Source organism: Rousettus aegyptiacus, unplaced genomic scaffold (genome assembly GCF_014176215.1).
Source record: "Rousettus aegyptiacus isolate mRouAeg1 unplaced genomic scaffold, mRouAeg1.p scaffold_m13_p_7, whole genome shotgun sequence".
In the NCBI taxonomy this organism is placed as follows: Eukaryota; Metazoa; Chordata; class Mammalia; order Chiroptera; family Pteropodidae; genus Rousettus; species Rousettus aegyptiacus.
In genome coordinates this window covers 16,083,286-16,096,856 of record NW_023416310.1, presented here as the reverse complement: position 1 = coordinate 16,096,856, position 13,571 = coordinate 16,083,286, and the positions used below count along the sequence as shown (strand labels likewise).

Below are 13,571 nucleotides of genomic sequence, written 5' to 3'. Positions count from 1 at the left end.
AAACTTTAGCGATAAAAACTGTATCAGAGATGAAAACTACAGTGGGTGAGATCATCAGCTGAGTAGATAATGGAGAAGAAAAGATTAATGAACATGAAGACATAGCCAATGGAAACTATCCAAAATGAAATGGAGAGAAAAATAATTTTTAAGATATGAGAAAAGCATCAGTTAGCTGTGGGACAACACCGAGAGGTCTAATATTTATGTGACTGGAATCTCTGAAACAGGGGAGGGACAGAAAAAAATATTTGAAGAAATAGTGATTACCCAAACTTGTTGAAAACTGAAACCCACAGATCCAAGAAGCTTAATAGATCCCAAGAACAAGAACATAAAAGAAAATTACACCAAGGCAACTATAGCAAAATTGCTCGAAATCAATAATAAAGAGAAAATCTTAAAAGCAGCCAGGGGGGGAAAAAAAAAACACTTTACAAACAGAGAAATTAAAGTGTTAGCAGATTCCCAGTCAGAAACAATGCGAGTGGGAGGACAATAAAGCAACAGCTTTAAGTACTGAAAGAAAAATCTATCAACCCAGAGTTCTGCGCCCGGCAAATATATTTTTCAAAAGAGAAAGTGACATGAAGGTGTTTTCGGACATATAAAAGCAGAAAGGATTCTTCACCAGCACATCTCTACAAGAAATGTTAAAGGAAGCCCTGCAGGCAGAAGGAAATGGTATCAAATGAAAATCTGGATCTGCACAAATGAAATAAGAACACTGGATGTGCATGGTTAAGTACAGGGGCAAGTAAGATTTTTCATTATTATTACTTAAATCTCTTTAAAAGATGATTCGCTGTTTCAGCAAAAATAATAGCCATGTATTGTGGGGTTTATAACATAAGTGTGTCCTGTTTAAACTGGATCTGAAGGCTTTCAAAGCAGAAGATTCTGAAAATCTCTTTGTTTAAGGACAGAATATAGTTTTGCAGAGTAACCACCTTGAAAGGCAACACTGAGCTGCATGTCTAACCTCTGGTTTGTGTGGGTTGGTTTGTTTTTGTTTGTTTCTTGGTTTTCATTTCACTCAGTCTCACATTCAATGGATCCCATTACATTTAGAATAAAATACAAATTCCTTACCTAGGCCTAAGTGAGCCTGCATTTGCTGGCCCCTGCTTTCTCCACCAACTTCATCTCTTGCCATTCGGTCACTTAATCACTTTGCTTCTCAGCCACAATGGCCTTCCATGAATTCTTAGGACATACCAACGTTCTTTCCCCAACTGTGGGCCTTTAATTTCCTATTCTACTGCCTGGAACACTTCTCTCCAGCCTCTTCTCACAACCATCTTCTTCTGATTCTTCAGATGACCACCCCGTCTAAAATAGCCACTCTGACCGATTATTAGCTATCACAAACCCTGTTTCTTTTCTCCACAGAATTAATTATAATCTATAATATTTGTATTTTAATTCTTTTTTTTTTTTTTTTTTTTTTTTTGGTCTATGGTCTGTGTCCCCTACCAGAACATCTGTCTTGGTCACTGTGCACATAGGACAGCACCTAGCACATAACAGGCCCTCCATAAATATGTACTCAATTCTGGATGTCACTTTTTAAGGGGTCACTGACTACAGTGTACTAGGAAAAAAACTTCCAGAATGAAAAGGGTCTAGAAATCCTCACAGTAAGGGCCTGCTGAAATAACCAGAGATGTGTAGACTAAGTAAGTACAGATTAAGTAAAAATATTCAAGTTATCTTCAGATATTTGAAAGCTATCATATAAAGAAGTATGTGTTCCACATATCAAACTAGTATCAGATGGCCAAAGTTTTAAGGAGACATATCTTTTTGAGTCCATATACAAAAACAGTTTCACCACAACTAAAACTTTTAACAATGAAATGGACTATTTCATTAGTTCCCCACCATTGAAGGTAACTAAGTGGCTAAATGATTATGTGTCAGAGATTCTGAAAATAGAATTTCTATACTAGAAGGTGAGTAGGGAAAGTTGAACTATAGGTCTAATCAGATTATAAAAATCTATAATTTTAATAATATAGGCAATGTTTAATTTCAGTTATACAGAAATGTCTATATCCATTATCATCTTTCATTAAATGTTTTTATTCAACAAACACTGACTTAGCAATGAAAAAAATCAATAAATAATTATATTAGCCCTACTGAGATAAACAAAACAAAACATGATTGCTACCACATCCGAAAGAGCTATAGTCTAAGCAAGGAAATAAGAAAAATATGACTCAGGATAGTATAAGGTTAAGTGCCGTAAGCAAAGTAAAAAATGCTTTAGTTCAAGGTTTTTTCTGCATAACTGACTTCGTTGTATCTGAAAATAAATCCAGTCAATTTATATAACAGTTGCAAATAACTCACAGGATCGAGGCGCAGGTTCTATCTAATACTTTTGATGACTGCAAGGTAAGCTGCTACTGGATCTAAGCACATAAAAATAGCATCTTGGAAATGAATAGCTATTAGAATGGATATGACTAAATACACAAATTCCTAATCCAATAATTTTATATCTACTAATATTTTTAAATTGCATTATCTCTACCTCCAATGACAATTTGAAATGGTGACCCAATATTTTATTTGAAAAACTCTAACTAAATTAGAAATGTAACAAATTTATCAATTTATCTCCTGGTTTTTTTTATTCCTTTATCTGATAAAATATGGTCCTGGGGGAATAAATCTAAATAGATGAATACTTCTAAATTTATATTTTACAGAGAAGATTTAAAGAAACCCATTCAAATATGAACCAATCTCATTCCACATTCCAGGAAAAGGTCTCACCCTCTCTGCTTAAGTATGTGGCTCTTGGTTTTTTTTTTTAAGTTTTACTATATTTTATTTGTGTGTACACTGATAATTATAATGTGAGATAACTGAGACAGGATCCAAGTTAGGCTTGCCTGTGTATTGAAACTTGTTACATTGTCATCCAAATTTGAATTTCAGGAGTGATTATTTACTCTGTTAATTAGAATGCTAGCATTTCAGAGACAGCAGAGCCCTTGGAGTTGGCTAGCTGACAGAGCTGGTACATCATGTTTTTGTACATGGCTTTTTAAACAAGTCAGTATATTTAACCAAAATACATCAATAGCAGAAGAATGCTAGATGTCTAAGCACCACCGAATTCTCTAAAAATAAGATCCTCTAAATCTGCCATGCTTAAAATGAACATTTTTACATAATAAAAATGCTGATAGCAGAAATAAAACATTTTGCTTAAGAGGCAGAACAGACAATTGTATTTTTGAAAAAGAAAAACTTTAGCAATTTAATGAAAACCACAGCCAATGGTTTTAGGAAAAATTACGAGTGTAAAAAGGACGTAAGACAGAACTCAAGTTACCAGTTCATAGAAAATAAAGATAGCAACTGAACATACCGCAGTCTGAAGGCATTGGTGCTGCAGAAATGGAAAAGATTACTGGCGAATCGGAACCTGGAAATAAAAATGGGTATCTTCCAATCAAAGAATTTCCTTCTAATGGAAAATCTGGAAGGTCCTCTATGGTCATCTTCTAGAAAGCCGCCTTTAATGAGGGGGAAAAAAAAGCATATCTATTATATTTGTATGCAACCTAGAATGATTGTTTTCAATCGCGAAAAGCCTGTATTCTTTTTAATATCTAATCTATTGATATTTTTAACTTCGACCTTCAAGAATCTCTTTTAGAGAAGAAGGGGGAGAAACTTGCTTTTAGCCAACTGTTGTTAAAGAATACACATTGCTTCACACCATCTCTTACAGAGTCAGCAGCAAACGTCATCTTTCTAGACAAAGCTCAGGAGTCACATTAGTCCAGGAGTAATATAACTTCCCAGTAATAAGTGAAAACACTTTTTACATGCTGAGCTCATCTAAATGGATGCCATTCTGTTTACTTACAGTAATGAATAAAGAAAGGCACATTGCCCCTTGTTGATGGATCTTTAATGTCTCATGGACTGACATAGATTATACCATCTCTCATCCAATAGCTCATGCTACGTGCTCATCACGTGAAAATAATCTAGTTTAGGATATTCTCATTATTTCTTGACATCCCAGAGAACTTCACTGAAAATTAATCTCATCACTTGTACAAATCTACGAGCTTACTGACGCTGTTCCACGTCTTACCTGTGCACAAGATGTTTATTCTAACCTCGCAGAAGATGGAAGGCCATGCCTTTTAAACCATATCACTTACATTTTCTCTTTTTCCCAGAAAGTATGAGCACTTCGAATAAATTTGTTCTAAACTGGACTGGTGCTGCACCGAGCCCAATATCAGAAATGGAGAAAGCAGAAAAAAAGTTGGTAAAACTGAACTATAGGGCCAAAAATCTTCTAGTTTCTTTTGCATCAAATCTTTAAGTATGAAATATTATGAATCTCTAGATCTCTTTTTAAATTTAAGCAGAAATCCATCTTACAAGACCAAATAAAAATTATTTTAGGTTATTTTAGTACATAGAATAAATAAAAAGAGCTGATACCTTACTCTAGCAGGTAATGCCATGCTAGATATTCCTCAATGTGTGCGCTATTATACTTGGTTAACCAAGCCTATTTCTAATGTAATCATCTTTACTCTACCATCACCACCCTTCTCCTAGGAAATAGTTACCTCCCTGAGATAACTGGTTCCTTTCCAACTTGACCCATAGGTCTTCTAAATACTGGCAGGAACTGATAAGGAGTAAGATGCTTTCTGTTTTCTCATAAGGTACATATTTGTATGAACATAGATATTATTATACATTAAGAACCCTAATCCAGTGTAATTATGTTAAATGTATTTGAGTTTTGACAGACGCTAAAATCACTTGCCACCCAATACTTTGAATCATTTTGACGTTAACTTTGCCACCTAAATAGGAAAATAACAAGGAACTGGTGTCATACAGCATGGCGATCTTCCTCCAATACTATCAATTCCAAAAAGTAACACACACCACAAAGACAGCCCTCCTTCAACACTACAGCTTCTTGGTGTTGAAGGAACTCAGGATTTCCACTTGCTGGCCTCTACTTGTTTGGCAGTTAAGTCTGGACAAAATATTCTACGCAGGGTATGAAGCTTCCTTTAAAGTCAAGAAACAGAAATAAAATTTAATAAACATCTAAACACTACATACAAGGCGCTACGCTATTCTAGATGTTTCAGAAAATACAAAAATGAGTAACAGACAGTCAATGCTTATTTGGTAGCTTATAATCTACTAGGGTGAATAAAATAGCACTAATAACTACAGATAAAACAAAATGGAACTTATTCTATAATGTAAGCACAAGGAACATTTGCTATGGGAACTCCTAAGAATCAGAAATGGTGCCATGAAAAAGGTATCACCTGAGATGGGTCCTGAACGATGAGTAGGAAGAAACGGGCAGAACTATTAAAAAGGGAACACTTTCAAGGAGCGGAAGGCTGGACTGTGCACTAGATCCAGGAAAACAGTAAGAGGTAAGGCTGTAATGGTGTTTCAGGGCTATACTCGGGAGTCCTTTACATAGCTGGTCAAAGACCGAACCACCCAATTTCATGAGCACTGGGAAACCGCTGATTATTTAAAAGGAGAATGCCCTGATTCAAGCTGCGTTTGAGGCAGATTAATCTGACTAGAATCACACTTTGAGACTCTGTCATTTTCTCATACTTGTAATTCTCTGGCCAAGTGATTAAGTAGTTATTGTTCTGAGCTGGTTAAGCAAAGCCACCTTTCAATATCACTCTTTCAAAGAGCAGGTTTCCCATTCAAAATGTTTTTTGGGTTTTTTTAATGATCCCCAGAGCACCTTTCATTTCCCTGTAGACTCTTGAAATCCTTGAAGATAACAAGTGTATCTCATACAATTGTCACTTGCCATAGGAATTGGATTAGTGGCTTACACCTATTTAATAAATATTCAAGTCCTAGATTCAAGGTGAAAAGATGATTCATTCAACAAAATATAATCAGCTTCACTTTATATGTTAGCCATTTCGAGCCCAGAGAAGCTACAATATTACCTAACCAATGCCATGAACAGTCTTTGTATTTTGTGTTTTCACGTCATTTTTTTCCCAGTCCCATTTCCTTCTCTTCTTTAAAAACTCAACACTCTACCTTTTGTCCCACCAGAGAAAACTAAACATTCCCTACAACTTTTACAGGCTTAGAATCCTTCCCTAAAAGCAATTGCTGGATGTAAAGATGCATGAATGCCTGGGGGGATATGGTCAAACTTGGCTATATACTGATCTGAATTCAGTACACACTTTCCCTCCCAACCCCACTATGGTTAACTAGTGATAATGGATTATATAAAGTAAGCCTAAGATAAAAAGTGGGCCCTAATTAACTATGTGCATAACATATGCAATAACTAGACTCAAATTCTCCAAACTTTGATTTATTTAGGAATCTCATCCTACTCTCTCGCCCTCAATCAGCTCTGGTCAAAAGCATCTTATAACATATTTATAATATCTCGTGATTTCTCAAGGATTCCTGGTCCATGCCCTAACACAGAATGGTGATGACTAGAGATGCCCACTATCTTCTTCAGAGTAGCCGAAGGCTGACAGGGCCTCACTAAGGAACCTCACTGAGGCCAAGAGATTCCCTCAGATTTATTTGGAATATGGTTCAAAAGCAGTATCCTTGAGCTACTGAACTAACAGGAGATCTGAATTGGATTCATGAGGCCCTTTCACTCAACTTCATACAATATTTTGTTATGAGGCTTCAAGAGATTCCCCCAAAAAGCAAGCTAACCAAAAAAAATCATTTTAGTTAGAGTTTAAAACATTATAAAACATACCTCCAATAATCCACTTATTAGTTACCTACATAAAATCTGTTCAATAACTAAGCAGAGATTCACAGTATTGGATACTTAGTTCTAGGCCCTAGAGAAAGTATAAAAGATATCTGCTCTCAAGAAATTTATTTAGTCATTCAACAAATAGTTATCACCTGCTTCTTACTAAATTCTAGGCTGAGCATAGCAAAGGTAAAGAAAATAGATAAGCCCTTGCCCTCATGTAGATTACAACCTAGTATAGGATTCCTACAAGAAAGATATAATTACTATATAACTGTAATAAGTGCTGAATTCCAGGGCAGGGGGAGGGGGCAGCTTCCCAGAGGCGGGGGGCTGATAATTTAAAGTTTCGGTGCCCAACCAGGTAGCTCCTAACTACATATGGCTATCTAAATTAAATTAACAATTCAGTTCCTCCCTTGTTCTAGCCCCCTACAAGTGCTCAAAAGCCAAATGTGGCCCATGGCTACCATTCTGAACAGCGCAGAAAGAACTTTTCCCTTGTGATAAGTTCTGTTGAACATTACTGAAGGAAAACAGTGCTGCTCCAACTCCAGATGAGAAAACAATATACAGAGGCCTAAAACAACAAGAAACAAACAAAAGCTAACAAACCAAGCAAGCCCATAGCGACATAGTTATACATAGTTAACAAGGGGACAGTAAGCCACAAAGTAACCAGATATTTATAAGTTTAAACAGGGAGAAAGAGTTAAGTTGATTCTGTAACATAAAGATCAGAAGTATGTTTCAAAATCGGAGTGTTATAAGCAATAAAAGACATCATGTAAATACCACTTTTTAAAAAGGCCTTGCTAGTGGGAACTGTATCTGGTAAATCCTAAATGTCTGAAATGAATCCCACAAATAATATACTATGTGCCAAATCTTCTGTAAAATAGAAATAAATATATTCATTACATTTCAAGTTCCAATCTTACAGCCCAGGTATTCCATATCAAATGAAAGCATTTAAAAATGCACATTTATGTTAGCAAAATAAGAGCTAGGAAGGTTTTGCAGCATAAAAATGTAGAAAATTAGACTTCTGCCATTTTCTATTCTCTGCTTTCCCTGCAGAGTTGCTACATGTCTTGCACCACATGGTCTGCCATTTAGACAATTTACTTTAAATCGTGCATTAGATTCCTACATGACAAGTATCAATGGGAAAGTGGAGTACAATTAAAGTATTCAGGTATGTTTCTGAGGAGGAGGATGTTTCTCTATTGAAACATTCATACTATGATATTGCTACAATATGAACCACAATCTAGCTGGGAGCATAGAGCTAGTTATCCTATGAGACTATCATCCTCTGATACATATCAAAACATTGTCTCAAACAATTTAAATTCAAATTGCCTGCACAGTCTCTGGGTGCCTGAACAACTTGACATCCAATTGAAAAGAAAACTGACATTATAAACCCATCAATCTAATTCACAAGGATGAGATCTAAACCGTATCTCTCTTTAGGGCAGGTCTGAGCGCAAGTGCTTCCCCGAACTTCCCTTCCCAATTCCCACGATTAAGAATTAAGGAACCTCGGAGTAGCAAGACTGGAAGCTAAGTCATTGACTTTAGCTTTGCATTCCCGCTGGCAAAGGTTCCTCAAACAATTTAATAAACAAGGGGCTATCTGAAGAGGCCCGGTTCAGGAAGAAGACGAAGGGCCCTGCACAGCATGCAGCACACCCATGCGCGTGGGAGGCACTCCCAGGGCGCCAGGGCAGTCAAGGTTAGGGCGGCAGAGCCCCGCCGCCGGGGCCGGCTCATCCCACACAAGGCGCCGCCTCTCATCCTAAAGTTAAACCGTCTGTGAAGAACGGAAACGACAACCCACATCCCCGCCGGTGGACCGCGCAGCCCCCGCCCCTGGCACCGCCCCAGGGAGGCCTCTGGGAGCCGGTGACACCGGCGCCCGATGGAGGCGGCTGCCAGGCTCCGGTGCCCCTAGCACCTCCTCGGGCCTCTCGCGAAACCAACAGCCGCTCAGGCACCTGCGCCCCCGCCCGCCCCCCGGCCCGGAGCCCCCGCGCGCTCCCGCCCCACCTGCCTCTTCTGATCCTCCCGGGACGGCGGGCTGGGAAGGTGGGGCCACGGAGGAAAGGCCGGGAGGCGCGCTCCCCCGCCCGGCGCCTGTCTCCAGGGGCGGCCACCGAGCCTCTAGCCTTGCCTCTCCCCGACCTCCGCGGGCCCCTCCCGCTTGCCGCCTCCGCGCGCACCGGAGCCGGGGCCCGCGCGGGGTCGGCGCGCGCGCGCAGTGCAGGCGCCCGGGCCGCGCGCAGGCCTCGGCCCGGGCCCCGCGCACGCGCCAGCGGTGGCGATGCTGGTGGTGGTGACGGCGGTGCTGGGGAGGGACGGTGGGAACGGAGGCGCGGGCGCGCGCCTGCGCTCGCTCCCCTGCTGCCCGAGTCCCCGAGTCTCTCAACAGAAGGCAGGCTGGGCCTCGGATTAGGAGCGTATGAGGAGCCACATGAGTTAACCTGCATGAAGGTGGTGCCGCTATGACATTTCCACCGCGGCCCGAGGCGGGCTCGCGGAGGAACCCCACCTGGCCCAGGGCAGTGAATTGGTGAAGCAGCCTATTGCGCACTGTACGTTCTTCCATTAAAACCCTTATCTTCTAGTAAAGTCCTTAGCTAAGAATCTGACCTGCCTCCTGCCCCTAGAAGCGCTCCCACGACCTTCTTAGGGGCCGGTGCTGTGTCCAACCAGTTTGGGGCTCCCCAGAGTCTAGCCCCACGCACAGCCCAGAGTAGTTCCATCAGTCAATTGCCTGTTTGCAGGTCTTGCTGTAAAAAGCCTGGTCAATTCTATACCCCAAATTGGATAATTACACCCGAGGGTGTCATTGCAGGGACTGGAGAAGTGAGTAGTTAGTTATTTCAGAAGTTTATTTCCCCTATTGCTTTGCGGCCTCCTCATCCCTCTCTCTCTCCTGGTCCCCTTCTCCATCGCCAAGAGCCAGAAAGAGGTGAAATGGCAAATGCTGAAATTTTGGTTCTCCATCATCCACTGGAAGGAAAGGTGTTACTTGACACTTAACGAGTCCCCTTAATGAAGAAACTCAATGAGTCCATTATTTCCCCATGACTGAGGTTTTTAACACTGAGTAGTGTTATATACCATAACAACTCTCTCTAGGGCCTTTTTGTTCTGGCGCTAATTACTACATTGGACAAATTACTACACTATATGTCCATGTTCACCAAGCACAGTGCCTGGCAATAGCAGACACTGAAAGAATGTTTATCCACATCTTTGCAAGAGCAGAGATAATGCTTGGGGCGCACCAGAACATCCTTTCCCGTTAGGATCATTGATTCTAGAGACTACAAAAGGCCCTGCTGCAGTTGCTTGAGTCTCGCTTACATCCTTCCACCAAATGGCCATAGTTTAACAGTAACCAGGAACTCAATTCCTTTGAAAGCAGCCATTTTATCTTTGATCAGCCTTGTTGAAAATTTCTTCCTACCTTGAAGGCTAAGCCAACCTCCTGCGTCTCCTCATTGAGTTCTGTTTCTCCCCTGGGGACCTCCAGATCAGGTCTGATTCCAATATAGGGGTATCCAGGATATTCATTCTCTATCCCTTAGGCTGCTACTTATATGGCATGGTTACAACCCCACTCACCAGCATCTTGAGGGACTCAGTACGATGCATCTCAGCTTGTCTAGAGCTCAGGAATGAATGGCGTGTTCTGTTGAGTGCAGAGAGGAGAGAGACCGCCACCTTTTTCTCTGTCCTATGCTTTTAGTAGCATAGCTCAAAATGTCAGAACAGTTGTTTGCAGCAGTCACATTTCATTGTTAAATGGGGTGGAGCATTCTGTCAACTAAAACCCACAGCACTTACGCAATTTTTAAACACCATGACCATCCCACGGTCCCTGGTCAGCTGCCAGTTTCTCTGTCCCTGCAGGTTTAGCATCTCTGTGCACTCTCAGAGATGATAATGTAACACGGATGCTTCCTTCTCCCTGGGGAGGCTCCCCCTCCTTCTCCCTGCTCTCATCACACCCTGTTCTTGTCTGACCCCGCCCAGCTCTTTGGTTGAAAGAACGAAGGCAATGTGTCCTTGGTTGGCTTTAAGCAACTATAAATGTACCCTATTATCAGTGAGCCACAGAAACTCATAAAGATCTGTGTGTAACAGAAGGTGCTATTGATAAAGTTTCCACAGGTGTACGGTTCACTTTTACTGCTGATTTAAATTATTCCTCTGAGATGCCACTATTAGTAAGTGACAGGGTGTGGCTAGCTGAGTTGTTTTAACAAAAGTCTCTGTTAGAACCGGAGAGGCCACTGGATTTTTCTGCTACACCCAAACACCATACGGTGCATAGGCAAGTTTCCAGGACACCAAGCCATTAGAAAGAGGTCTTCTGCTCACCTCATTGCCTTTAATTAAAAAACTGAAGTTACTCCCTAGACCATCATCAAAAATGTAAGCTCTCATTGGAGTCATGCTTCCCGGAGCACCCCATGGGTCAACCCAGGTATTGCCAAGTTGAGAGTTGAAACAGATAAAGATATGGGGCCAGAAGGCACATGGGGATGTGGTCCAGCTGCAGCTGCTGAGACTGAATTATGTCCGAAGGCATAAGGTTCCTGGACAATGCAGCAATAAACTACAATCCCAGGAGGAAATCAGCATTGGCGATCACCATCGGTATGGAGAAGGGGCATTACTGACTGACCGTGGTGTGGCCCTTTACCTATGGGATCTTACTTGCTTTCACTTTATAAAGAAACAGACTCCAGAACACTGTGTAACTTGCTCGTTGTACCCTGGAGCATAAATAAGATTCAAACCTAAGTCTGTCTGATATGAAAGCCTATTTTGATTTGCTAGATTGCATTAACTACATGGAGTGTCCTTTTGGGCATTCAGGACACAGAAATGCTGCATTGGGCAGCAGGGACCATTCAGAAATCCAAGCAGGCAGGCAGAAAGTCAGCATCAGGAAGGTCCGTTGGCAGCTAAGAGGATCTCAAACCATGAAAAAAGGGTTAGAAGGAAGAGGCAAAAGAAGAGAGTGTCGCTGTTCTTACGTGGACTGAGGTATTAGGTGGGATATCATTCAGAGGAGAGGAAGAACTCAGCTTCTGGAATTTAAATGTATAGGGCATTCGGACCACAAGAGACATCCAGCTGTCGGAATGGGGGTGGCATATTGGAGCCCAACTAGCAGAGGTAATTAAATGCAAAAACAGAACACTAGGTAGATAAAAATCTTTGTATTCACAGCTGATATGATTGATTATTAGCATAGAAAACCCAAAGAATCAACTATTAGAAGTAATAAGTGAGTTCAATAATATTGCCAAATATAAGATCAATTTCTGAAAATCAATAGTTTCCTCTAGGTCAACAGTAAGCAACCAGGAAATAGACAATAAGAGGCCATTCGGAATAGCAATTACGCACCTCCCCCGAGCAATTAAACTCTAAAGTATAATATCCAGGAATTAACCTAATAACTTTATGGGAAAAAATTTACAACTCTACTTAAGAACATAAAAGAAGATTGAATGAAGCTATACTGTGGGTGAGATGACTAAACATTGTAAAAATGTCCATTTAATCTCTAAATTTTATAACAACCAAAACTCCAGCATGAACTCAAATTTTAAGAAACTTCAATGAATGTATAAGATATATAAGAAAAATAAATTTTTCAATAGTTCAGTCAGTTTTGAGAAGAGCAAAGAGAGGAAACCTGCCCTGCCAGATATTATGTCCTAAAAATGTGTGCTGCTAGTACAGGAACAGATAGAGCAGTGAAACAAAATAGAGAACTTAGAAACAGACCCATGAGACCTCGATATATGTAAAAGTGGTACTACGAATCAGTAAGAAACGTAGAAATTATTTAGAAGATGGTGCTAGAGAAACTGGCTTAGTTTATGAAGAAAAAATAAAGTTGGATTTCCCATTCCCGCCCTAAACAAAGACGAGCTCCAGATGGATTAAAGACCTACACTTGAATGGTTGAAAAGAAAATGTAAAATATCTTGACGGATGTGGGGCAGGGATTGACTTCATAAAACAAGACTGCAAAAGCACAAACTTTAAAAAATAAAAAACTGGGAAATTTGACTACATCACAATTGAGGTTTCTTTTCAGGAAAGAATACCATAGAAAAAGTTAACAGATAGCTAACGAATTGGGAGAAGATTTATGATATGGTATATCCAAAAGCATCCAGGGAATAACATCTAAAAAAAAATACATAAGGAATTTTGGCAAATCAACAAAAGAAGTCAAAAAATTCCATATAAACATGAGAAAAGAGTAAGAATAGGCAATTCACAGCAGAGAAAGCCAGAATGTCAAGCAAGACGCTCAAATTTACTGGTGATGAGGGACTAGAAATAGAGTGCGATACTACCCATAGCCACTGGTGTGCTGGTATACATTTAAAAACCAGCTCGGGGAGGAGGGAGTCCTGATTTATGGTGCTTGCTAGTTTCCACAGTGCGAATGCCCTCCCCCCTGCCAACTTCGGGCTAGCGGTGTGAGGTCACTGAACAAGGAGCTGGGCGGAAACATGTCCGATGTCTTCTCAGGAGCCAGCTCCAACATACCACTGCTTTCCACCTCAGTTTGGCAAAAATAAAGAGGTAACCCCAAAGATTGGCACAGATATGGGGAAGTGGGAAAGCTTATGCTCTGAGGATGGGAATTTAAACTGGTAAATATATTCCATAGAGCAAAGTATTTAGTGAGGAAAAAATGTATCAGCATGGTTTATGACTCAGC

General features: G+C 40.5%; 1 protein-coding gene across 5 annotated transcripts in view; it reads right to left on the bottom strand.

The window, feature by feature from the left end:
* The window catches only part of CLIP4 (CAP-Gly domain containing linker protein family member 4), a 53,541-nt gene extending 42,977 nt beyond the window's left edge, over positions 1–10,564 (bottom strand). The window contains exons 1-2 of one of the 5 annotated variants that reach the window (XM_016145332.2): positions 10,439–10,564; positions 3,389–3,536 (exon numbers count right to left, since the gene is read on the bottom strand). In XM_016145332.2, the coding sequence (XP_016000818.2) occupies positions 3,389–3,521 (133 nt within the window). In that variant the 5' untranslated portion in view covers positions 3,522–3,536; positions 10,439–10,564. Of the gene's footprint in view, positions 1–3,388; positions 3,537–4,944; positions 8,729–8,854; positions 9,019–10,438 lie in introns of those variants that run through there. The other 4 variants (XM_016145333.2, XM_016145329.2, XM_016145328.2 and 1 more) reach the window with 4 other exon arrangements.
* Between the last annotated feature and the right edge of the window lie 3,007 nt (positions 10,565–13,571).